Here is a 26,718-nt window from a genome sequence, read left to right as displayed (position 1 = left end):
GCCCACATTCTCAGGCAGCGAACATTTATCACAGCAAATTTGTTACAGCGACAGAGTAGAGAGAGAGAGAGGAGGAGAGAGAGAGATGGGAGTGAAAGAACTCTAGGGTTATCTAACAAAATGGAGTGTGTGACGAGACTTGAAGAGTCGTCCTTGTGCCGATTACAGACACTGATAATAAAGTAAAAATTGCAACAATAAACGAGCGCATAGTTGTCATTGTCATGTTCAGCTGATGGCAAACAGACACAGACACAGATACACACACACACACACACACAGACAGAGCTAGAGATGCGGATGCGGATACGTAGGACATTCGCCCACACGTAACACGGAAGCATAAAGTGCTCGTAATCAACGTAAAATTTCAAAGTGTGTGTGTGTGTGTGTGTGTGTGTGGCACACATGTGACTTGCTGTTAACGCATTCGAGTGTCCTTTGGCCCAAAATTGGCCCCCAAAAAAAATATTCACAGCCACCCTTCACTCTCTCCCTCCCTCTCTCTGTCTCTCTCTGGCAATTTCTCCCCTTTTGGTCCAGTTGTAATTTTTCGTTTTGCTTCGTCGAAATGTCTGCAATGCTGCACTAATGTCATCAGGACATATGCGTAACTAGGTGAATGTGAGACATGCATGTGTGTGTGTGTGTGTGTGTCTGTGTGTATTTGTGTGCTTATGTTGCTTGTCAGCAAGCAGAGGGAGAGGAGAACAGTTGCTGAGTTGTCGAGTCTGTCGCTGGCTTTGCGGTTACTTCCTGTGGCATTTCAACATTGCTACAGCGTCCATTAATGTCAGTACGTGTTTGTACACACACACATACATGCATGTGTGAGTGTGTGTGTGTGTGGGTGTGTGGGTGTGACGCACCTGTAAAAATGTGTGTCCTGCTAAATAATTGAGGCAGCGTGCGCAACAAACTGAAAGCGGACAGTAAAAGTCACAAGCGAGAAGCGAGAACGCGAGTCTCGTCTCGTCTTTTGATGCGACTGCGAGTGCAGCAAAACAGTTGCCACATAATTGTTTATTTTGCATACAAGCAACACACACAAACACACACACATGCAGACTGCACATACATAAATATAAAGTTGTTGATTTTAATTGCAATGCGAGAGTGAAAAGCGACAGCAAGAAAAAAAAAACCCAACAATTTGTTTTGTTATTCTGCAATGTTTGTCACAATGTGAAGGTGTTGCTGTTGTGTGTCACACACACATACATACTTACACTCACACCCACACCTATACACACATTTGCTCATACGTATCGCTGTTGTTGTTGTTGTTGTATCTTGTTTTACGACTGTCGCAATGTTTATATTTGATGTGCTGACTGTTACTGCCACTCGGTTACCATTAGTATTTTTTGTAATTACGTTTCACGCAATGCATTCACAGTGAAACCACACAACGAGAGCGAAAGAGTAGGAGAGAGAGAGAGAGAGAGATGGAGAGAAAAAGCCATTTGGAGTGTAATTATAACCCTGACCAGTTTGGGCATTGGACAATTTATCTGTGTGGGTTTCGTTTAAAGTTAAAGCCACAACTGCAACTGCTGATGCTGCTGCAACCGAAGAAAAAGAATATAAAAACAATGGAAACAGCGCACAAAACAAAAAAATGGAAAGCTGAGAAAAAATTAAAATGCAGCCGCAGCCAATTAGAGGCAACTAAAGCGCAGAAACCACTTCAAAGTAAGCGCAGAAAAACACAGCGAGCGAAAAAGAGAGATTGCCAAGTAAGCAAGCAGCATAAAAATGAGAAAGAACAACAACTTGCACACCGACATCACAAATACACTTGCTGACATATCGAAGAAACAGTCGTCAGTCAGCCTTCAATCGTAAACTGAACATATGAATATTCAAATAGCTGACATAACAACATCGCTTGGGGAGTTCAATTGATGAAGCCGTCGTCGTCATAAGCCATAAGCCTTGTCGTCGTTGCCTTGGCTGCCATATGGCCAAAAGTTGTAAATATTGAACATTATTTGCTCGAAGTGAGTAGCAAATAGTGAAATATTGAATAGTTGACTCAGACTCAAACAAAGTACAATCCATCGGCAACTATGAAAATTCGTTTTGCAAAATTTATAGCATACTTTTTGGGGGCAATCTTTGTGCTTTGCGATCAAGTCATAAAAATAGCAGAGAAAGCTGAAGAGCATCGCACATTTCATGCACTCATCATGAAATTCCAGTTTTGTCCAGTTGCAACTGCAGGGAGTTGAGATGCCGCTGCCTTTGAAGCAGAGACACCAGAGATGGCAAGCTGGCAAAAATTGCCTGCAACAAATTGCGGCTGTTGCAGCGCACAAAAACTCCACCAACAACTTTAACTAGGGAATGCCAAGTTGCTGATGTTGTTGCTGTTGTTGTTGTCCATGCATTGCATTGCACCCTCGTTGTGGTTGCATAAATTTGCTAGACCCAAAACGATGCAGAGACAGCGACAGCGACAGGAAACGGAACCAGCTCTGACTGGTTGCAGCGCACAAAAAACAAAAACGAAAATGATTGACGTCAACACTGACAGCTGGCGGGAATGACCAACTGGGCGAATGAGTGAGCGACTGACTGACTAGCTGCTGGCAGAATTGACTGAGCAATTGAACGAGAAACCGACTGCAAAATTGGCTATTAGGCCGACTAGCAGATTGTCTACTAAGCTGATACATTTGGTTTGGTATGCACTGATTGATAATTACTTACGACTGATTGAGCAATTGCTTGAAAGACTGAATGACGACGTAAACAATTGTGGTTTAGATGAAGAGACCAGGCAATTGTTAGGCTAAAGTTGTGATTGAGTTGAGGCAACGGAAGGATTAATGCACTGTTTAGATTGTTTAATAAATTGATTGAAATGCGGGATTGAGCAGTTGATTGACAGACAAATTGACTAACAACAAGTAGATTGATGATTGAATAAGAATCATAATCTATTAATATCACAAATTGACTAACAACAAGTAGATTGAATTGCGGGATTGAGCAGTTGATTGACTGACACACAGACTAACTGAATAAATGGTTTGATGATTGAATAACAATCATCAAACAATTACTAGAATAGTTATTGATTGACAATGGAAAGAAAATGAGTATGATTAATTGTTAGGCCAAGTACTGATTGCGTGTTTGATGATTTGTGATTGACAGTTTGATTGTAAGGTTGATTGATTGGCAAACGCATTAACTAAGAAACAAATTGATGGCTATATAATACTTATTAAATAATAGAACTGATTTATCTGAAGTGATTGATCTGATAGAAACAGAAACAAAAAACTGATTGAAATGTTAGCTTGCCAACTTGATTGACAGATTAATCTCAGTACAGATAATCAGTCATTGAATTAAGAATATTTTTGTACTGATATATACCTGTCAATCAAGTGGTCAAGAAATCATTTGGCAGCATGATATATTTCATAATATATAACAATATTACCTTTTTCAGTCATCAACCTGTCAATCAAACCAAGTTCCAACTTTCAGTATATCTGCATATATTGACGATTGAAAACACTTGATTGATTGATATGATAAAGTTATTAGACGAAAGAACTCTCTATGGATAAGTGATTTCTAAATGAACTTGATGAGTTACTAGCTATAAAGATCTAATAAGAAGATTGAGGATAGTAAGACATATCTAAAAGGAAGACAACATACTGAATAACTGAGTACACAACTGTAATATTCAAGACTAAAAGAGCTGAAGACTGTCTGCAAAACTAATAAACTGTCTGAAATGTCGACCGCACAGACTGATAAGCAAACTGACTAGAAGACTGAGTAACTGCACTCAGCTCGACAAGATTAAACAAGATGCGAATGCGTATATGCTGCTGTTGCTATTGCTTGCTATTGCTGTGGCTGTTGCTATTGCTGTTGCTGTTGCTGCTCTGCATGCTGTTGTCATTTCCGTTTTGCCGTTGCCACTGTGACAATCCGACTAAAGCCGCATGCTTAATGCCACACAATGCGTATGCATTTCAATGCGCGAGTCGTGCGACACTGTGGGCGTGGCATGCTGCTTAACTGTTATACTTGCAACAGTAGCAACAGCAACAAAAACAACATCAACAACAACAACAACAGACTGTATAAATATATGAATTCTTTGGCGCTGTCATACGAATGCATTTTGTGTCGTTTCTGTTTTTTTTTCGTCGTCGTTCGTTTGTTATTTTGTCAGCAGAGTTATTGCAGCATGATGCATTTGCGTTGCGTGGGCGTTGGGCGGAGTGAGGTGGGCATGGGCGTGGCAAGCAGTCATGCATGCCAGACTGGCTGCCTGGCTGCCTCGCAGTCGAGTTGCATGTGGCATGCATGGGCTGGCAGCAAAGGACGACACCAAAGCCAAGGCACAACTTCAACGCAATCATCATCATCATCGAGTTGAGCTCAACCCAACAACAACAGCAACAGCAACATAATCATCATCTGCAAGTTGGCTGTGGAAATTAGCGAGACGACACATGTGTGTGTGTGTGTGTGTGTTGCAGTTGTGTTGTGTTGTTGCCACTGTATGTTAGTTGCTGCTGTTGCTGCCTTTATGACAAATGGTAATTTAAATTTGGCTTTTGTTGCACACACACATTCAGCTTAAATTGCCAGCCTTACACACTGCGACACTGTGCACTCATTATGCTTGAAAATAATTTGTAGTTTTTAATTAGAAAACGTTGTAGCTCAGCGTTTTTATCAGCATCCACATTCATGCCGAGATATATATTGTAGTTCGTTTCGTTATGCAATGCCATTGCACATGTCAAAAACTGCAAAATGCTTCACTGCATAAATATGCAATGCGCTTGCTAATAGTTCGGGGCATATGCGGCGTATGCGTAATGCATGAGCTCTGTGTGCTCTGGGCATTAAGTTAGCAGCATATCAACAAGAATCTACGACTAACTTCTCCCTCCCTTCTTCCCATCCCCAGTGCACCAAAGTGGCCAAAATGTCCAAAATGGCCCCAAGTAACACTCACACACATAGTTTGAGTTTGAATTTGAGTTTAAATTTGAGTTTGAGTTGAGTTCAGTCGCCTTACATCATCGTCTCACAGACAAGCGGTAACAAGTTTGAAATTGTCCTCGACTGCGAGATACCCGGTAAACTATTTTTGACCGTCTGTCGGTTATATTTTGAATGTAGTAGTATTTTGACATACCAACTATACATTTCGCTATATTTCAGTATTTTTAGTTTATTAAATTTGTCATATTTTAACAGTAATGTGATGTATTACTGAAATATACCGAAATGTACTTTTGGTATTATGAATGTAGTAGCATAGCGACATACCAAATATACATTTCGGTATATTTTAGTATATTTTTAGCATATTAAACTCGGTATATACCGAAATGTACTTTTGTATTATGAAATATTACGAAATATACATTTCGGTATATTTCATACATATTAAACTCGGTATATTCTAGCATTTCTGTAGTATATTTATGTATTTTATATTATGGTATATTTGATATATTCTACCAATAAGTAAGACATTACTCAAATATATATTTTGGTATTTTAGTATATTACTTTCGGTACATTTTATCATTGAGTCCTGTATTAGTGAAATATACCGAGATGTATATTTGGTATACTACTCCGTTCAAAATATACTACAAAGCACAAAATATACTGGACACACGGACATAACTACAATATATAATCTCGGTTGTTGACGCTGATCAAGAATATGAGACCGTAGATGCCTCCTTCGTCCTGTGACAAACAATTCGTCAAAGCACAAGAATGTAACTCCCTTCTACCCAATGGGTAGAGGGTATAAAAAGTTAGCCGTTGAAAGGACAAAAGTGTATGCTTATTTTGGAATTCAATTTCAGGGATTTGAGGCACTTGATTATATATGAACATGCTCGTATATACTCACCATATCGTCTGCATTTAGAGCGCTTGGGTACACCACGTCCTAATCACGGAATCTGCCAAGTTTCTGCAAGCAACAAAATAAAAAAGGGAAGGAAACTAAGTAAGTGAGTGAGTGAGTGAGTGAGATAAAGATACACAAGTTAAACTCGAGTGAACTGCATTTTGAGGGAGGGGGTCAGCGGGACGAGTTTTGCAGTTTGCATGTGAACTTAATGGCTGACAGGACTTTGCGAGCTTGTGCAACTTTAATGAGACTTTGGCGCCGGAAGTTAGAGCTAAAGTTTACAAGCTGAAACTGAAGCTGAAGCTGCTAAAGCAAAAGTTGTTTTGGGTGTGTCGAAAAAATAAATAGCAGCGAAGCAGCATCAAATCAATTTCCAAAGCGAGAAGAGAGAGCGAAGAGCATTAAACAGCGACAGCAAAGTATGCGTGCAAATAGATAAAAATGCCAAAAGCCAAGACAGCTGAGCGGGGCGAGAAGCCAGAAGCTACATGTGTGGCAGTGGCTGTGGCAAGTGAGGGACAAGTGAAGCCGCAAACAAATTGTAAAAATGGAGGAGATGAAGCAAGAGAGAGAGAGCGAGAGAGAGAGAGTTTGCCTGGTAGCATTGGCAGCACTTTTAGCCAACTCCCAGAGCAATTTATCATCTCTATGTTTAAAATTTATTACATTTATTTTATGTTGTTTTCCTTTTTCCCTCCTCCATCCTTTCTTTTCTCGACTCGTCGTCGCTTGCTCGCCTTTTTAACTGCTTTTCCTGTGCCATTTCATTGTGCGTGTCTGCGGCTCTCTAACAATTCCCAGACAACACTTTAAAAGCCAAGTCGAGTGAAGGTAACAAAAAAGAGTTTTTCACCCCATTTCGGTCTAAGAATTGCATTTATGTGGCTAGCTGCATTTATAAATGTAGTTCGATCAAAACTAACGATTCGCAGCTTATGCAATTGCGCATACGCAGCGTAGGCCCCCCCAAAAAAATGGGCACTGCCAAATTCCTTTTGATATCAATTTGCTGGCAAAAGCTTTTGTTTTGTTGCCAGCTTTGGCCACAGCTGCAAACAAAATCCGATTAGAATGGCATTCTAACCCGCATCGTTTGAGCCCCTCCCCCTTTTTCCCTCTCTGTGTCTCTCTTGCTTTGTCCATCTGCCGTGCGTGCCAAATGAAATTGTTTCAAATGGTTGCTGTTGTTGTTTTGTGTTGGATAAAAACCAAACTAATTCCACAAACGGCGCACAGTGGCTGCCAAAACGTTGCGCCCCGATAACCGCAAAATGCAAAATGCCAAATCAATGGAGCCTGGCAACCGCGACTGTATTTCGAATTTCACACAAACACACAGACAACAATTAGAATATGATAATGCATTTAAAGTTTCCTTTGACCAGCGCGCGAATTTGCCGCAATAATGGCATCATGGGCTCGATAATGATATCAACGCCAAGTCAGTGAATTTAATGCAATTTTCAAGCGTCAAAATTAAATCAATTTTTCAGCTCAAACAAGTTGAGGAAGGCGGACGAGGAGGAGGAAGTGAAGGAGAAGGAAGGGAGGAGGGGGAAGCAAGCGTGCTGCCACTTTGCATTTGCCAACATTTTTGCCACATTATATAAATCGCATTTAACACCGTCGTTGTCAGTTTATTTTGTTGAGGGGCAGCTGTTCTCTCGAGTTGTAAATTTACACACAATACTCAATCAAACAATGTAACAAATGTAATGAATATTTCAAAATGAGCCATTGTGTATGTCCTTTCATTTATTATTAACAAACGATTTTATTTCACGTATTAACTATTTATAGTGTCAACAAACAAATAGCAAATGAAAATAAGCAAATTGCAATTGTGTGGAGAGAGTTTATGCGACTAGAAGATGCTCTTATATTTATTTGAAATCACGAATCATTTTTAGATTATTTATGTATATAAAAATGAAATAGAAAATAAGAAAATGAAATTATGTTTGCTGATACTTTGGACTAATAAATACTATAAACACTTGGAATATGCATAGTAGAGATATAATAAAACTTTTTTAGTATACTAAAAACATTACACAAAATATGTTCTTATTAAAAGTTATATTTTAATTTAAGGTTAGAGCAACATGGATTGAAAGTTGTCGACAAAATAAATAGAATTACTTAAAAAGAATGATTTGAAATGATAAAAACATTATCGAACTTTAAAATAAATTTAGAACAATATGAATTTAAAGTAGTTCACAAAAAAACACATAGAAAGACTTTAAAATAATGAATTCAACCAATAAAAATATTTTCGCATACTTAAAACATTATATAATATAATAGATTTACTTTTTAACCATTTACATACAGATAGCAAAAGAAAATAGTAGCAAATAAAGTGAAATTGCGATGACTTAGCATATTTGAGTAGGCACAGAAAATAAATAAATCAATTGATGAAACATTTTAGAATGCAATTTAGAATTACATAAGAGATTTTGCTATAGAATAAGAACAACATTGCTGCAAAGCAGTCAACAAAATAAATAGTAATTGTTTTCGCAAACAATTTAAATAACTGCAGCAGCTTTGAGCACAAACCACACATTACAACTCAATTTAGACTTTGCTCAATCACAGACAATTAAACTAATTCAAGTTCAAATTGTTTCTGTACGAATTAAATGTGCAATTTCAATTAAAGCAACGTCTTCTTCTTATCAATTGATGTTGCCAACATACGTGAATATACGATTCTGTTATTGCAATTTGAGTTTATTGTTTTCTAGTGACAGCAACTAAATGCAAATGCAAATGTAAATCGAAATGCAAATGCAGCACAAACGCACAATACTCTCAGAGGTAGAAAGAGAAAGACACAGAGAGGGAGAGAGAGGAGGCAATTTGGCAAATCGAATTGGCAGCGAAATTGAGAATCAAACAAGCGGGAAAATCAATTGTAACTGTCAGCTGATTTGTTTGGCAGTTGCAACACAGTTGAAATTGACAGCAGCCGTTCGATGAATGACGCTTTAATGAGAGAGTCATTAGACAGTTTAAACACCGAACAGCTTTCCAGAGTCGTTAATCAACGTTTGGTTTTTGTGTGTGGTGTGACAAAGCGTGATAACAAAAATTGTAACAGCAAAAGTTAGAGATAAACTTAATTCATTTCTTCCATTCTCTCTCTCTCTCTCTCTTACAGGGCTACAAATTGAAAAAGTCGTGTGACAATGAAGTATGATTGTGCGCCTCGATGTATGCAACATAAATTATCAAAGTGCAAGTTGCAAATTACTTGGCCTTCGCCGCAAGATGAAGCAGCAGCCAGAAGCCGGAGCAAGCCAGAGCAAAGGCGCACGTTGTGTGCACATAATTCCAAATTTATTACGAATTTACGTGCCGTGTCACATGATGCATGGCTTACACACGGCCAACACACAAAGTATTTGAAGGAGCAGCAGCAGGAAGTGGGCAGCAAGTGCAACGAAGCAAAGCAACGCGATGCGACGCGATGCGCCTTTTGCTCAGGTATCCATGGCACGTTGGGGGCGTGTGTCACATGCAAAATAAGGTCACATACAGAGAGAGAGAGATCTGCTTTGCTGCTCGTTACCTCGTTTAAGACAAGCCAACGCCTTCAGCTGTAAAGAGCAGCCTTTGTGTCAACTTCCGCTTCCGCCTACTGCTGCTGCTGCTGAGCAAGCAATGTCCATTTGGCCACGCCCACACTCCAAGTCTGTCGCCGTGTTTAGCTCGTTTCGATTTAATGCATCATTGCCTGGCATTTGAAATGCAGCCAACACCCAAACACCCAAACAGCCACAGACAACAGCTCTACAGACAACAGCAGCATCATCCTCCAGAAGCATTTTGCCGCAGCGTCAACAGCCACCCCAATGCACATTTGGCTCCATTCGCCAGGACACTCTCAGGATACTCAGCAGCAGCTATCGACAAAGAATGTTATGCATTTGATGTTTTTGGCCTTTTGTTTCGCCCGCTGTGTGTTAACAATCTTGTACTTGGCATCCAGTTTAACTATTAACGCTGTTGTTTTTTGCTGTCGTGCCATCATCATTTTACATTTTCCATTGTCCTTGCTGCAGCGCCAGGTAAAAGGATGCGCATAAAAGTTCTTAAATTGATTTGGACAGGCGACAGCAGCAACAGCAGGAGAAGGAGGAGCAGGAGCAATAGCGAAACGACACAGCACGTGATATTAAAAGGAAAAACCCAATCAAATTTAAATTTAACAATATGAGGTGCTAAAAGAGCCAAAGCAAGCACAATTTTGTGTCTCAATTTTGGCCGTTGTTTGCCTTTAAGCACAGCTTTTTGAGTGTGCGACAAGATTTGTAACAAATTTTTGCACTTAAAAATTGAATATGACTAGTTTTCTTTTATAGGAAAACTAGTTTGAGGATTTGAGTTAAGCTGCTTAAGACTTCGGGCATTTATTTACTTAGTTATTTTGTATTGTTTTTATGTACAACCAAATTAATTTAAATATATCAAAATGCATAAAATGTAAAGAAATCAGATTAAAATTGTGAAAGTGAGTTAAGAAAGAATTTTATGTAAGAAAAAACGGCTGCTGCACTTGGGTCATAGTTGGTTTGGTTAACAGAATAGTATGTTAATATACCAAATATAGTCTTCGGTATATTTTAAAATTATTTTCTATTTTAATTTGATACATTTTAAGAATGTTTTGCTTTCTAGCAGGTATCTTATAGTGGATCTTACTACAGCTTTCTTACTTGTGGCATATTTTGTACTATATAGCATTTGTATAGTATATTAATATACCAACTATAGTATTTGGTATATATATATTTTTTTGTAGTTTAACGTGATGCATTTTAAGAATATAATTATAGCTGATTTGGTTGGCAATCTGTTACGCTATGGTATTTTTTTTAAACAGAATTGGTATATTAATATACCAATTATAGTCTTCGGTATATTTTAAGACTATGTATTGCTTTCTAGCAGGTATCTTATAGTGGATCTTACTACAGATTTCTTACTTGTGGCATATTTTGTACTATACAGCATTTGTATAGTATATTAATATACCAATTGTATTATTTGGTATATATTTACATTTTTTTTTAGTTTAATGTGATGCATTTTAAAAATATAATCATAGTTGATTTGGTTGACAATCTGGTACTCTATGTTATTTTTTTCAACAGAATTGGTATATTAATATACCAATATTCGGTATATTTTAAGACTATGTTTTGCTTTGTACTATATGGCATATTTTGTACTATATGGAATTTTTATAGTATATTAATATACCAACTATAGTCTTTGGCATATATTTACTTTCTTTTTGTAGTTTAATGTGATGCATTTTAAGAATTTATTGCCGCATTTCCTATAATGCAGATTAGAACATTTATATTGTAAAAATCGATCTACTTTTGAACGTGTTTCAAAATATAATATCTTTTTGGTAAAATCGAATAGTTGTTGCCGCTTAAGACCTTTAAAGAACTCTCTTCTAATTAGTGGAATTTTTAAAAGACGTCAAGCAAAAAAGAGAATATCAAATAAAATATATAAATTGACTTTACGCATTTTTAACTAAATTTCCCAACAATCGCTACTTTTTATTTACTTTAAGGACCTTCCACACAATGACCAGTGAATACAATGTATCTCTGTGGCTATTCAATAAGTAAGTTCGCCTAGAGGCATGTCCTTCTTACAGCCCAGAGGCTGACGAGCCAAAGATGCATTCATATCAGTTGATTAGTGCAGCGCTCACAAAAGGCAAAAGCTGCTTCGCACATAAGAATGAAGAATGAAGAAACGAGCAAAAGAATCGGAATAGCAAATGCCTGTAGCAAGGAAAGTAAACACACACACACATACATAGCGAAAGATTTTTAATAATGTGAGACGAGCAGAGAGACTGAGACGACAGACGACAGACGGACGGATGAAGCAAACAGTCTGAAGTAGACGCAAAATTAGCGCGAGGTTGCAGAAAATTGAAAGCAAATGAAACTGAATTGCATTTCACAAGAGCATTTTCAGCATTGGCGCCAGAGTCGTGGGTGTGTGTGTAAGTGTGAGTGTGTGTGTGTAAGTGTGAGTGTGTGTGTGTAAGTGTGAGTGTGAGTGTGTGTGTGCTCAATGTGTCTCTATTGACTCTTGTTGCTGCGCATAACCAATGCAATTAGCCAAGCGACACGCCCCCTCACCACCCTCGCATTTCTCATAGTTATAGTCAGAGTTATAGTTATAGTCAGAGTCGGAGTCAGAGTCAGAGTCAGAGTTCTACTTACATTTATGCTTGTCGTTGCATGGCATCGCATTTGCTGTTCCACTCTGGCCATGTCCTTTGGCAGCGCTACATTTTCAGTTAATTGCTTCAGTTGTGCCAAAAACACAAAAAACAAAACCAAAATGAAAACAACAAAAAATGTAAAATAAAAAACACAAAAACGTTGAATGGAAGAAAGTCTTTTGTTCCAATGTTGAAATTGCCAGCTGCAACGAGAACGAAATGTGACTGATAAATAGAGAGCGAAAGAGAGAAAAAAAAAACGAAACTAGAGAAATGTAAAAGAAGTAGAACGAGCAATTGAAGTAGCTGCAAAATGCGAATTGGCCGCGCATAAAAAGCAACGATCCTTGTCGTTTGTACGCTTCAGCTATCTGCTTGAATATATAGAATATATATATACATATATATTCATTGCATTCGTAAATATGCTCGAGATGTAGGCGGGGATTGAGGCAATATTGTGTTGTAGCTACATAGCTGGTCAATTATGCGGCTCACGTAACAAAAGCACCATAATTGCCAAAAGGATATGCAAATTGCGGGCAGCCGCAAAGTATGCAATACAAACACAACGCAAAACGCAGAAAGAATAAAGCACACATATCAATGGAATTAATTGGTAAGCTATAGACAGACAGACAGACAGACAGAGGAAGAAATCGACGTCGACTTCGAGATAGACAAACAACAAAAGCGCAAAGCAAACGCGTATCAATCTCAACAATAACAACAAAATCCACGCACACACACACACACACACACATAGACAGAGCACACATGCGCACGATTAGAGCGTGAGGCAGAGGCGACTAAATTACAACCAATTTTTATTGCTGCGAAAACAAAGGCGCAGCATATTATCACAGCAGCAACAACAGCAGCAAACACCAAACAGCAACAGCAATCAGAGGCATGGCAACAAAATGGCGACACGGGGCGTGGCTGGGCTGACGTCTGCACGTTCCACTAACAATAAATGATAAAACATAAATTCGCGCGCAACGCACACACACTCACACAAGCAGAGAGCAGACGCACACACACACTCACACTCACTCACACACATGTGTGTATCATATCGTTAAAAGTCAATTGTAAACTTATGCGCCTGAAGGCACAGCTACAACTACTTTCACACACAGTCACACACACATACATAGACAAAAGCTGAACGTGTTATGCGAATGTTGCTGCTGTAGCTGAACTGTTCGAATCATAATGCCGCCTTATCAGCAGCATTTAAATCAGCGCCTAAAACGACAACTCTGAAAACGTGGGCTGAGAAACGGCAGCTGAGGCGAGGCAGCGCTGCTCCTCCGCTGCTCGCTGCAGTAAAAGAAACCACTGAAGCGGCAGTTGGATAAAAGTTACATTGACATTGCCAAATAAGCAGCGTCGGCAGCGACAGCGACAGCGACCGCACACAAACACACTCACACGCAGTGGCAAACGAAGCCAGGCAGAGAGGGAGAGCGAGAGCGCAGCACACAGCAAAAGAGAGCGTCCAAAGCGACTGCGCTGCTTGGCGTACACCAACGCAAAAGAGAGGCGCAACATAAAGAGAGCAAGCGAGAGCGTGAGAACGCAGCGAATTCGTTTTGTGAAAGATGCTGCTGCCTTGGCTGCTGTTAGCGTCGCCCTTTTTATATACTCAAACGCATACCACAAACATTTGTTGTTGGTTTTGTTTTTACTTTTACCTTTTGCTGTTCACTGTTTGCCGTTCACTGTTCACTGTTCCCTGTTCTCTGTTCTGTGTTCGCTATTCGCCATTTGCCATTCGCCCATTTCGCTTATGCTTGGCTTGTTTACGCTTTGCCGCATATGTCGCTGCAAATTTGTATTTAATTGTGGCAGGCGCACAAAAAGTAGGCAACAAAAACACACATATACACAAACACACAGCGACTTGCAATTTCATTATTTGTTTTGTATTCTCTTGATTTTTAGCCCCGCTTTTAACTCTCTATGTGTGTGTGTGTGTTAGTTGTTTGTTTTGTTGTCCTCGCTGCTTCTTTTGGCTTTTAATTTTTTGCAGACGTCGTTTAATGACGTAACAATTATCTAGGCTCATCTGAGTACGCCCTTTATGGCACTCTCGGGTGCGCTTCTGCGGCCGTAGGCCGTCAATTGAATTGCCACACACACACACACACACACACGCACAGGTACAACACACACACAGATATACACGCACGCAGCAAGTCAAATAAAGATGCTCCTTTATGGCGTACAGTGTCATTTTTTGACATTTAATTAAAAAGACAAAAGTATCTTGGCCTTAAACTACTCGCAACTCGCTCGCTCTCCCTCTCTCTTTATCTCTCTGTCCCTGTCCTTCTCTCTCTCTCTGTCTCGTTTATGTGATATTGTAATATTGCCGTTGGCTTTTGGGTCCTGCAGCTTAATGTGCTGCTGCTCCTGCTGCTGCTAAACGTTTTGCAAATAACTATTTTTTATTCATAAACAGAACAGAAAACGTAGCACACTCTAAGCGACCACTTAAGTGTTTGTTGTTGTCGTTGTCGTTGTTGCCTCAACAGCAGTGACAACAGCAACAACAGCAACAACAACAACGACAATAACAATGCTCCCCCCTTTTTCGGTTTTCGCAGTCATCTGAGCACGTCCAGTGTGCTTGCTGCACAAGTGGAGCGCATGAATGAATGAATGAATGAATGACAGACTCGCCTCGCATCGCATCGCTTTGCCTGCCTTGCCGGTGGCATCATGAGTGGGCGTGGCCGCTGCTTAGCCAGTGCCCCCATTGTTAAATGCGGCTGCTGTTGCTGTCATTACTCGACATGCCTGTTACAGTTCTTCTTCTTCTTCTTCTTGTTGCTGTTGCTGTCATTTTCATCTAAGTGCACACCAAGTGCGCTCCAGGTTTCCCCTACACATGTCTGTGTGTGTGTATGTGTGTGTGTGAGTTCTTGAGGTATTTGTTTGAGTGCAATGCTTGTTGCTTTTGTTTGCGCGCCTCGTTGTTATTGTTTTCTTTTTTTTTTTGCTGTCGTTTATGCTCTTCTTTTTTTGGTTTGCTTCTTTTGTTTTGCATTGTGCCATTTGTGTGCATGGCTTGATTATTTTTGCATGCCACTGTGCGGGCCAGCGACCAAAAACCATTTTAAGCCGTTGGGCAATGAGGCCAAAATCAACATAGTTAAAAAAAAAATGAAAAAAAATGCCGCATAACTAATAAATGCAGCTTATACTATGTGTATGTGTGTGTGTGTGTCGGCCATTTTGCAGGCACTTGTTATATAATTTTTAAATATTTTACAGCATACTTTCAGGCGGGCGCCACAAATGCGATTTGCATTTGCGCTTCGAATATTTTACAGCATACTTTTGCGCGCAACTTATTTTCCACAACAAGCACAAAACGAAACTCCTTCAAACAAGAAGAAGAAGCAGCAGCAGCAGCATCAGCAATACATTTGTAATTAAGAAAGTTTTGTCTGAAAAGCACTTGAATGAAATTTTAATTTATTTCTAAACTGTGCTGCCATTGTCATTATTGCCACACAAAAGTTTTCTTAAGCGTTGACAGAGACGAAAGCAAACAGACAGACCGAGAAAGAGATAGACAAACAGACAGAATAGAGGGAGAGAGAGAGAGAGAAAGACATTGACTGAGAGTAAGGCAAAGAAATGCTATTAAATATTTAACCTTATCACGAGTCATTCTGCGATATTGAGACAAGCATTTTAAAATGCGACTACCGGAAACACGTTGGCCACAAACATTAAGCGAGAAGCGAGCTCGTGAAACGCTTAAGCTATCAACACGATATTCGGTAATTAACCCAGCTAAATACGATACTATGCCCAAATTATGCGACAGACGACAAAGCCATTCTTCCCCACTTGGCCCATGTTAATGGCCTTCGCCATAGACAACAACTGTACGTATGAGTGTGTGTGTGTGTGTTGTCTTTTTTTATTTGTTTGGCGCATTATCGTGATTAAAATTTTGCAATTTTTAGAGCAGTTTTAAGCGTTGCCACCACGTTGCCATTAACAACTGTGCAGCATTCTTATCAGTGTGTGTTTCCCCTCTCTCCCCTTTTTCTTTCCTCCTCGTCCTCCTCCTTGCCATCCTTCACCTAATACACTCGACATAAACCCGCAAACTTTAACGGTATCAACAAAGAGCACAATACAGGAAGCAAATGAAAGAGCGGGAAACGCCAGCAGAGAGCATGAGGCGAAGAGACCGAAAGACCGAGAGAGAGAGAGAGCGAGGCGCAAGCTTTGCTTTGCTTTTGCCTTTGCCTTGTTGGTGAACGATGCTCTTCGCTCTGTCGACGTCGACGGCGGGCAGCAGGCAGCGGGCAGCGAATGGAGGCAGCGACAGCGACAGCCGCAGCAGCCGCAGCCGAAAATCGCCCATTATCCATTTTTATTTTATCATCAATTTTATTACGCACAAAGTAAAGAGGCGCAACCGAAGCCGATGCGAAAGCCAAAGCCAAAGCAAGTTGATGATGTACTCTACAAAAAAGCATCACACTGAAAATAACAACAACAAAGCGCACTCACGCACACACCAACACCGACACACACACAGAGACAGACGCACACATGAATGCTGAGAGCAGCAGCTGAAGACACAACACGCCCTTTTCGCATTTTCTTTTATATATTTTTGTCACTTTTGAGTACTTTTCTCAACGCTCTTCGCTCGCTTTACTTTTATTCTTTTTTTTTGTGTTTTGTGTTTAGTTGGGTTAACTAATTATTATTATTTATTGCTATTAACAATATGTTTATTATTACCTGCAGTTGTTGCAGCCTCCTAAAAATATCCTTTTGTGATGAGAATGTTGCTGTTGTTGCTTTTATTGTTGTAGTTGTCGTTGATGATGAAGTTGATGATGATGATGATGTTGTTGCTGAACACTTTTATTGTTGCTGTTGCTGTTTGCTGCACTTTTGTGTATGTGTGTGTGTATGTTGCCTCCACTTCGGGGCAAATATTTGCAAAAATCCTTTGGAATAAAGCCGTTATAAAAAAGGATTAGCACTGCACTTTGCGCACAAAAACACAAACACACACACGAGTATTACGATTATTATTTAGTTGTTGCTTTTGTTGTTATTGTTGTTGTTGTTGTTGTGTCAATTGTCATCTTGAATTTGCAACTAAATCAGCCACACACACATCTTTTTACTGGGGCACCTCGAACGTAACGAGGCATCTTCTCAATTGGCCGCACAATCAGTCCCAATTTATTTATTATAGGCTCTTCTTTCTCCACTCTCTTGATTAAATCAAGTATAGGCTAATAAAGCAAGTGGGATTTAAATTTAGTTTGCAAAACACCTTAACTAGATCTAAATTGGGCAAAGGAAAACTACTCGCAAGTCGTAGTTCAACAACTATTTGTCGCGCCACAAATTGGACTGTGTTAAGCATCACATCGCATCACATCGCATTGTCCTCGTTTATTATTCAATTTACAAAACAGATTTTACAAAATGATCGCTTTGATTTGTGTGGCTAATTAACAAATAAAACAAAGAGACCTTCAAATGAGAGCAGCTTCAACTTAAGCTTAAGCTTAAGTAGGTCGCGCCCAGAGCAACAAAAAAATACAAAAAAAAAAATAGAATGAAGAAGAAATGTGCATGTGGGTTGTGGACTGCAAGTGTGGAACGTGTGTGTGGATCAAACAACAGTGTTTTTAATTCTACAGTTTGTGGAATTTATTTTGCAATTGCCAAATTCACATGTTTTGCTTTTCTTCAGTTTTGTTGTTGATTCTAAAACTCGCTGTGTTCTTTTTTTTTGGGAGCGGCCTCATCGCAAAGCAAAAGGGAAGCAAAAGGAAAGCAGAGAGCTTTTCTCTTTTCGCCGTTTTTGTGGCCAAATCTTTGGCCAATTATTTACTCCACGCATTCGACTATCGTCTTTTTTTTGTTGTTTTTTTTTTTTTTTTTTGTTGTTGCGCACACCTTTTTGTTGAGAATATTTGTTGTAAGAAATTTCATAAAACGGGAAAATTTCGTTTGCGGGGGGATTGATTTTTTTTTGCCTTTTACATTTTCGTTTTTTTTTTTCATTTCATTTCGTGTTTGGCTATGCTGTGTGTTGTGTGTGTGTGTGGCGTAGCATACTTTTGGGGGTTGCGGTGCTGGCGCGGCAGAACCCGAACCCAAAAAACCGACGACAACAACAAGAACAGCAACTCGCTCGCGCATATGTAACCAGCAACATCTCAGCAGCACCAGCAGCAGTAAATTTTTCAATTACAAAAATGTTGTCTTTGTTGTCTGATTCATTTTTTGGTGGATCGCAAAATGGCACACTGACCCACACACACACACACACGCACGCACGCATAGGCATTTATGTATGTACACACACACGCACACACAAACACACACTCACACACAGATAAACAAAGTCAGGCACGAGGCAGAAACAGAACTCAAACAGCGGCAAGCATCAAATTTTCTGCTTTGACCATCCCCACTTCCACTTTCCACTTCGCTATGCCTATTCACTTGATTCTTGTTATTGTTGTTGTTGTTGCTTGTGTATTTATTTGCCTGGACCATTTACCGAGCCTTTTTTTTTAGCCGCAATCGTTCCGTCGCTCTCGAGTTACAAATTCACACTGTCGTCTCGCTGCCAGAGCAGCGAAAAAACGTCGCCCAATGAGCATCGTGCTCCACGCAGCATCATCGTCGTCGTCGTCGTTATCGTCGGATGCTGGTGTCGTCGCTGCCTTCGTTTCGTTGTTGGTTCTTTGGCCATTGTAAAGCCAAGGACTCGCCGGCGCCCACTCTCTTCTCTTCAGCTAAAGAGAGGCGTACACAATGTTTCTTTTTGGAGTACGTGCAAAGAGCGGACGGAAGGCGTGATTAAACACTCAAAAGCTGCACTGTTAATGGGTGCATAACAAATGCAAATTACAACTAATGTTAATTGACAGGCATTAGCACGTGCAAATTGCATTCCATTAACACTACTGCAATAGCCACTTTTATTCTTACAGCACTGCCATTTTATATCTTTAAAAACTGCGAATTTTGGTGACACATTTTAAAAATTCTATCAAATTAAAATGAACGATAAAAAAAGAAAAAAAGAAAATATTAACATCGATGTGGTTAAGACTGTCATAATTTATTAATATTGCGGCGCAGTTATTTTTTTGATCGAGAAAATTGCCAAATAGTTCAATTCGAATATAACAGTAAACAAACCGATAACACTATCGACGCAATGTATCTCAGTTGTTTTGTATTGACAGACAATTACAAAGAGCTATTATTATTAGTACAGATAATTTCTGACTTTTTTCTTAAAAAATAAGACTTTTTATCAATTGCAATCGGGGGTCATCATACCAACAAAAAGCAATTCAAATGTTGCGCTTCCCAATGCAGTTTGGTATATTGTTAGGTGTGTTTCTACTGCGCAAGCGATATTTTCAAAATTCAACCGGCGGTCTCACTGTATTTTATCGTCAGAAAAATCGATACATCGATAGCGTCATGGTTTTGTTTGCCCATCTCTAGTAGCTGAGTTCCTCACGTAAAAGATTGTAGGTTTTTAACTATCTGTGCAGAAATTTCAAGTGCCAGCCCCCTAATAAATAGTGAACGGTACGTAAAACTGAATAAAGCACTTGCACAAATTGTTTGTGTAGAAGATAATTGAAAAAAAATTCAAAGTCTATTATGATTCATAAGTGGGAGCATGAAAAATGTACCACGGCAGCACTTTCTTTTATCTGCCAACGAACGAATGAAAAATCAATAAATCGGTGTAGAGAATAAATCTTTCTTCGCTGTCGCGTCGAGTATATAATTTAGTCATTCTAATCGAACATAACGATAGGAAACATAAGAAGGGGCGTCATTAAACGGAAAATCAGATTAGTCAGTTGAAAGTCGCCCTCATCAAACGTAAATCATACACCTAATGAGTAATTAATGTAATTTACTTTGTTTCGCAGTTAAACCTTTAAGCTGCTGTCTGGATTGCTGAGCTGTCCGAAATGGGTTCATTGTTTCGTAGTGAGGAGATGGCTCTCTGCCAGCTCTTCCTACAGAGCGAGGCGGCCTATGCCTGTGTCTCCGAGCTTGGCGAACTGGGATTGGTCCAGTTCCGTGATGTAAGAGAGCGAGAGAGTGGGCAATAAAACAATTGTACGGTAAAATAATTGACTCTCACTTTGTGTTGTTGTGCAGCTTAATCCGGATGTGAATGCATTTCAACGCAAATTCGTTAACGAGGTGCGACGTTGCGATGAAATGGAACGAAAGTTGCGCTACCTCGAGAAGGAGATCAAAAAGGATGGCATTCCCATGCTGGATACGGGCGAGAGTCCTGAGGCTCCCCAACCTCGTGAAATGATCGATTTGGAGGTGAGTATAAGAAAATAAGTAACCTGCATTGATCTCTGTATTTATATGGTTTCTCCATTTTTGTGGTAGGCTACCTTTGAGAAACTTGAGAACGAGCTGAGGGAAGTCAACCAGAATGCAGAGGCCCTGAAGCGCAATTTCCTGGAGTTGACCGAACTGAAGCATATATTGCGCAAGACACAAGTCTTCTTCGATGAGGTATGCATGCGGTTTATTGGCTAACAGCTATCTACATAATATTATAGGGCGTCGACACCGAAAGCTAACAAAAAGAAAATAAAAAAAAAGGTGTTCTGCGGTGCCATTCTCTACATACTATAAATTATTCAATTTCCAATTAACATATGGCACACAAACAAAAACTTGCTAACCAAATACCGAGTCTATCAAACCAAACCTAACCCAACACAAAGACAAGCACCAACTCCAGCTTTGGTTTTTAATTTCACCAATTTTTCCAATCCTCAGACGTGAAGTATATTCTATTTATATTATATATATATATTAACCAGATGCATATTTGTTGTCATCTTTATGCTATCTCCTGGCAATTGTACAAATTTTCTCCCCTCAAAGTTCATTTCTATTCTATTTTCGAATTGACTTATGTTTGTACATAGTTAGCTATTGTTTAGTCTATTTAAGTATGTATTTAATGAATTTTTTGGTTATTTTGTTTCGCTATATTATTATTTGTTTTTACGTTTTATTTCCCATATCAATCAAATCAAACAAACCAAAATCCAAAACAAAACAAAAAACTCCCCAAAAAACAAAAAAATACAAAACATCGATTGCTAAAAATGCACAAAACACACGACAACAACAAAACCGACCCCCAACCAAATGTCCCCACAACATTTAAATGCCATCCGCACACACAATACGACCCGATTGTCCCGAAAGTCGGTACCAACGGTTTACAAATCGAGCACGTCCCATTCATCAAACAAATATCGACGCTATCTGCAGATGGCCGACAACCAGAACGAGGATGAGCAAGCGCAGCTGTTGGGCGAGGAGGGCGTTCGCGCCAGCCAGCCGGGCCAAAATTTGAAGCTTGGGTAAATATTGATCTGTAACCAACCACTCTCTCTGAAACAAATCACAAAAATCTACAACAAAATGGAAAACTAAACTCAACCTCAGTGCAATATCCAAAAAAAAACTACAAAGCTGTACAAAATGATAAAAAACTCAATCAACAACAAAAAAAATTTAATACAAACCCGACTCGCTCGCTCGCTCTCTCTTGCTCTCATTCTTCATGGCTATAAAACTGTCCTATCTCTCTATGTTGTAACTATATCTACATATATCTCTCTATGTCTGTGTGAGTGTGCGTCTGATACTGTATGATAATTAGTGTAAGCATAAGGTCAAAGGTTACTCAGGTGTTGGTCCATAAATCATTCTCCTATTTGCAATTTGTGTTCTCCACATCTAAATCAAAATACAAATATCTTGGAGGCGGAAAGCTTTACTAACCTAATCATAAAGATAACAAAAGTGTGCCACAACCATAAAATACCGAAAGCAATTTTCCAACAATTTTTAGCAGGAAGGCGGCTTGAACCACACAACCGAGTCGATGACGCGAGCTCTCATCACGGATGAGGTGCGCGCCACCGGTGCTTCCATGGGTCCCGTTCAACTCGGGTATGTATCGAACAGTGTACATACTACATAAGTTCTACTATAACTACGTACTCATTACGTTATCTTTTATGCAACATTAAATTATTGCTTAACGCCGCAAAAAACTGATTAATAATAAAACTAACCAAAGAAGCTGACGCGCGCCTAATGCAAAAAATCCCCAAGAACCCCATCGAACTACATACAATATAATGAAAATAAACTAAAAATCCACATCGAGATGCTACTTAATCACGGGCAATGACGAAGGCACTATATCAACTCGGGTTGATTTGGGAGAACTTTCCTTTTACCACCCAATTTGAAGCAATAATTTTCTGTGCAAAATTCTTCCGAAAAAAAACAAGAAAAAATAACTCCTAAATACAAACTTCTTTGTTCTGTTCCTTTCTTCCCTCAAATACGAAACAAAAACAATACACACAATCAACAAACAATTGTTGCACAATACAAAACGAAACCGATATCGAAAATTGTTATAGTTTTATGGAAAAATCGAATGAACGTGAGGATTATCTGCCATGGTTGGTATCCCACACCAAAATTCCAAATTAGAGTAGGAAAAAAACAAAACAAATTATAAAAATACCTCATGCAACACGATGTGCGCCCTCATTAAAAACAACAAAGCAAAACTGTATATTGTATATAGTGTCGTCATCTCCATTAGCTTCGCTCTCGCCGCATAACAAAGTGAAATTTCCCCTCGTAAAAAAACCAAGTGAATTCCCTGAATCCTTTGTCGTCGTCGTCGTTTCCATCAATCCATCTCCACATAATGCGTTCATATTGGTATTTGTGCTTGAGAGTTTAGTTTTCCTTTTCGCTGTAATTAACCGGAATGTATTGAATATGACATGATGAAATTGCATATAAAACCACGCCATGTACCTTTCCTACTAATCGTTTATCCCTTTAGCTTCGTCGCTGGCGTCATTTCACGTGAGAAGCTGCCGGCCTTTGAGCGAATGCTGTGGCGCGCCTGTCGAGGCAACGTCTTTCTGCGTCAGGCTATGATTGAGTCACCCTTGGAGGATCCCACCAATGTAAGTAGATCGATTGTAATCCATATAAAACCCCTTTTTATCTGGCTTCTCTTCTATTGCAGGGCGATCAAGTCTACAAATCGGTGTTCATCATCTTCTTCCAAGGTGATCAGCTTAAGACACGCGTCAAGAAGATCTGCGAAGGCTTCCGTGCCACGCTCTATCCATGCCCTGAAGCGCCAGCTGATCGTCGTGAGATGGCCATGGGTGTGATGACGCGCATTGAGGATCTGAACACTGTGCTTGGACAGACACAGGATCATCGTCATCGTGTGCTGGTCGCTGCCGCCAAGAATCTGAAGAACTGGTTCGTCAAGGTGCGCAAAATCAAGGCCATCTATCATACGCTGAATCTCTTCAATCTGGATGTGACCCAGAAGTGTCTGATTGCCGAGTGTTGGGTGCCCTTGTTGGACATTGAGACCATTCAGCTGGCACTGCGTCGGGGCACGGAACGTTCGGGTTCCTCGGTGCCACCAATTCTCAATCGCATGCAAACATTTGAGAATCCTCCGACTTACAATCGGACCAACAAGTTCACCAAAGCCTTTCAGGCCCTCATCGATGCCTATGGCGTGGCTAGCTACAGGGAAATGAATCCGGCTCCTTACACGATCATCACGTTTCCGTTTTTGTTTGCTGTGATGTTCGGTGACATTGGACATGGTGCTATTATGGCGCTATTTGGCCTCTGGATGATACGCAAGGAAAAGGGTTTGGCTGCCCAGAAGACGGATAATGAGATTTGGAACATTTTCTTTGGCGGTCGCTACATCATCTTCCTGATGGGCGTCTTTTCCATGTACACGGGTCTGATCTACAACGATATCTTTTCGAAGTCGCTCAACATATTTGGTTCGCATTGGCATGTATCGTACAACAAGTCGACGGTGTGGAACAACAAGATGCTGCAATTGAGTCCGGCAACGAGCGACTACGAGGGAACTCCGTATCCGTTTGGCATGGATCCCATTTGGCAGGTGGCCACCTCGAATAAGATCGTCTTTCAGAATGCCTACAAAATGAAGATCTCCATCATATTTGGCGTCTTGCATATGATCTTTGGCGTTGTCATGAGCTGGCACAATCACACATACTTCCGGAACCGTTTGTCGCTGATCTACGAGTTTATTCCACAGTTGGTCTTCTTGCTGCTGCTCTTCTTCTACATGGTGCTGTTGATGTTTATCAAATGGAATCGTTTTGCGGCCACTAACCCAAGTAAGTTGTCGAAGCGACTGCATTACACTTTCTATATAATTCTCTTCGTTGTTTGCAGTGCCATATAGCGAGGGTTGTGCTCCGTCGATTCTCATCACGTTCATTGACATGGTGTTGTTCAATACTCCAAAGACACCGCCAAAGGGATGTGAAGTCTACATGTTCTGGGGACAGCATTTCATACAGGTTGTCTTTGTGCTCGTCGCACTTGGCTGCATTCCCGTCATGTTGCTGGGCAAACCCATCAAGATTATGCAGGCTCGCAAGCTGGCCAACGTAAGTAGTTGATGTCATCTACATTTGATCTCTGTGCCTCGCCTCATGCATTCACTAGTCACCCCACATTAGAGCCACATTATAAGACAATTTACATTTAACAGCTGAACTTATGTTTGCACTTCTGTTTATTTGTACCTTGCCTCGTTACCTTTTCAACTAACCCAACCAATAAATCACACCCAAACAAACAAACCAATAAACTTTACACCAAATATCCAAAAAATGCTAAAGGAAGAGGTTAGTCGTGTCATTTGTTTTGTCACCTAGTTTCGAGTCACCCAGAAGAATTCAACACTAATCTCTATTTCTCTTCACATAAATATAGGTGCAGCCCATAACTGGTGCCGATGCTGAGGTGGGTGGCATGTCCAATGGCGGAGGAGGCGGTGGCCATGGCGGCGGCGGACATCATGACGAGGAGGAGATGTCCGAGATATTCATACATCAGGGCATTCACACCATTGAGTATGTGCTCGGCTCGGTGTCGCACACTGCATCCTATTTGCGTCTCTGGGCTCTTTCGCTTGCTCATGCCCGTAAGTTCCTCTCTTTTAACTTTATATTGGAGTCTTGGCTAATTGTATTCTCTGTATTTGACAGAACTTGCCGAGGTCTTGTGGACAATGGTCTTGTCGATAGGTCTGAACAAAGAAGGCTGGTATGGCGGCGTCTTTGTCACCGTCGTCTTTGCCTTCTGGGCCATTCTCACCGTTGGCATTTTGGTCTTGATGGAGGGATTGTCAGCTTTCCTGCACACGCTGCGTCTGCATTGGTTTGTCTAGCACTGCAATGTCACAAATTCTGATATTTACTAATTATATTTTATAACATTCACAGGGTCGAATTCCAGAGCAAATTCTATTTGGGTCAAGGATATGCTTTCCAGCCCTTCTCCTTCGACAGCATCATTGAAAACGGCGGCTCTGCTTCCGGGGATGCCGAATAAATAAATAGTTGACTCAGCAGCAGTTAAACAACAACCAAAGCATGTCAAGGAGTCTCATTGCTTATGCAGAAGATTATAAAAAAAATTATAAAGGAATTTAAAATATGCTTAGTAATTGTCGTTCTATATTAATGTTTAATTAACGTGAATTTATATATATATATAACGTATAGCCACATTTATAATATCGTCGTCTAATGTTCATGTAATCGTGTTTACTCAAAATATATACACATATAGCTTAGCCTAGGCGTCCACTTCGGATGTCGAGGGCGAAAAACAAAGCTGGTCTATTGTCTCATCAGTCCATTCAAAGCATTCACAAACTTTGTCATATTAGCTTTATCTACTATGTAAGGTTTAAGGAAGGCAAAGTCCAGTATGGCTAAACTTCTGGCTAACTCGCTCACTCGACAGTAGAACAAATACTCCTCGGCTGCCAATTGTCCAGCCAATTCAAGTTGATGATTGTCCATTAGTTCATCGTTGACAACAATAATTCCGGGTTTCTGATTGTTCAATATATCCATGCAGGTGCCTGCACCCGCATGTCCGATAATCAAATCTGCTCCTTTGATATCCTCTATATTTGGGCGGAACTTGTATTGCTCTACCTCGATGCCGTATTTTTCATTGATAAGCTTCAGTTCGGTTTCCTCAGCCGGCAATGAGTTTCCATGCTGCAAAACAAGTTTCTGGCATTTGCGTTTTTGCAATGCATATAAAACTGCATCTGATGTCATCGCTCGGATGAGTCCATCGAATTTGGTGGTGCCAACAGTCACATAAACAACTTTTAAATGCATATTGAAAATGCAAATTCTATAAAATTCCAACTAGCAAGAAAAAAAATAACAAAGCAAAAACGTAGCTGCAAGTGGAATATACAAAATATATCGAATTTGTGCTTTACACAAATGGTCACACTTGCACGACTTCAGGGATGACGTATGCAAACTGATAAGAACTATCGAACAAGCAATAC

At 40.0% G+C, this 26,718-nt stretch overlaps 3 protein-coding genes across 19 annotated transcripts in view; 1 reads left to right on the top strand and 2 right to left on the bottom strand.

The window, feature by feature from the left end:
* Positions 1-26,718, bottom strand: part of LOC133837777 (cubilin) — a 62,591-nt gene that overhangs the window by 35,452 nt on the left and 421 nt on the right. For 4 of the 12 annotated variants that reach the window (XR_009893865.1, XR_009893866.1, XM_062268640.1 and 1 more), the window contains exons 1-4: positions 18,769-18,961; positions 16,980-17,191; positions 12,196-12,400; positions 5,921-5,983 (exon numbers count right to left, since the gene is read on the bottom strand). The gene's annotated coding sequence lies outside the window, so the exon portion shown is untranslated. Of the gene's footprint in view, positions 1-5,920; positions 5,984-12,195; positions 12,401-16,979; positions 17,192-18,768; positions 18,965-26,718 lie in introns of those variants that run through there. The other 8 variants (XR_009893868.1, XR_009893867.1, XM_062268644.1 and 5 more) reach the window with 8 other exon arrangements.
* On the top strand, positions 19,671-26,017 carry LOC133837780 (V-type proton ATPase 116 kDa subunit a 1). Of its 6 annotated transcripts, none has more exons than XM_062268648.1 (12): positions 19,671-19,817; positions 20,171-20,329; positions 20,406-20,582; positions 20,652-20,780; positions 22,144-22,241; positions 22,724-22,765; positions 23,161-23,287; positions 23,350-24,508; positions 24,567-24,784; positions 25,113-25,323; positions 25,388-25,559; positions 25,625-26,017. In XM_062268648.1, exons 2-12 carry the CDS (start codon positions 20,213-20,215, stop codon positions 25,731-25,733), a joined length of 2,559 nt encoding a protein of 852 aa, XP_062124632.1. In that variant the 5' UTR covers positions 19,671-19,817; positions 20,171-20,212; the 3' UTR covers positions 25,734-26,017. The 6 variants fall into 6 exon arrangements, with proteins under 6 accessions (XP_062124632.1, XP_062124631.1, XP_062124630.1 ...); XM_062268647.1 differs by having other exon boundaries at positions 22,141-22,241; XM_062268646.1 differs by lacking the exons at positions 22,144-22,241; positions 22,724-22,765 and adding an exon at positions 21,489-21,646.
* Positions 25,929-26,631, bottom strand: LOC133837786 (UDP-N-acetylglucosamine transferase subunit ALG13 homolog). Its single transcript, XM_062268657.1, has one exon. It carries the CDS (start codon positions 26,537-26,539, stop codon positions 26,024-26,026), a length of 516 nt encoding a protein of 171 aa, XP_062124641.1. The 5' UTR covers positions 26,540-26,631; the 3' UTR covers positions 25,929-26,023.

This window comes from Drosophila sulfurigaster, chromosome 2R (genome assembly GCF_023558435.1).
Source record: "Drosophila sulfurigaster albostrigata strain 15112-1811.04 chromosome 2R, ASM2355843v2, whole genome shotgun sequence".
NCBI classification, from domain to species: Eukaryota; Metazoa; Arthropoda; class Insecta; order Diptera; family Drosophilidae; genus Drosophila; species Drosophila sulfurigaster.
Note: the sequence above shows the minus strand (reverse complement) of the source record. Positions and strands in the feature narration are given on the sequence as shown.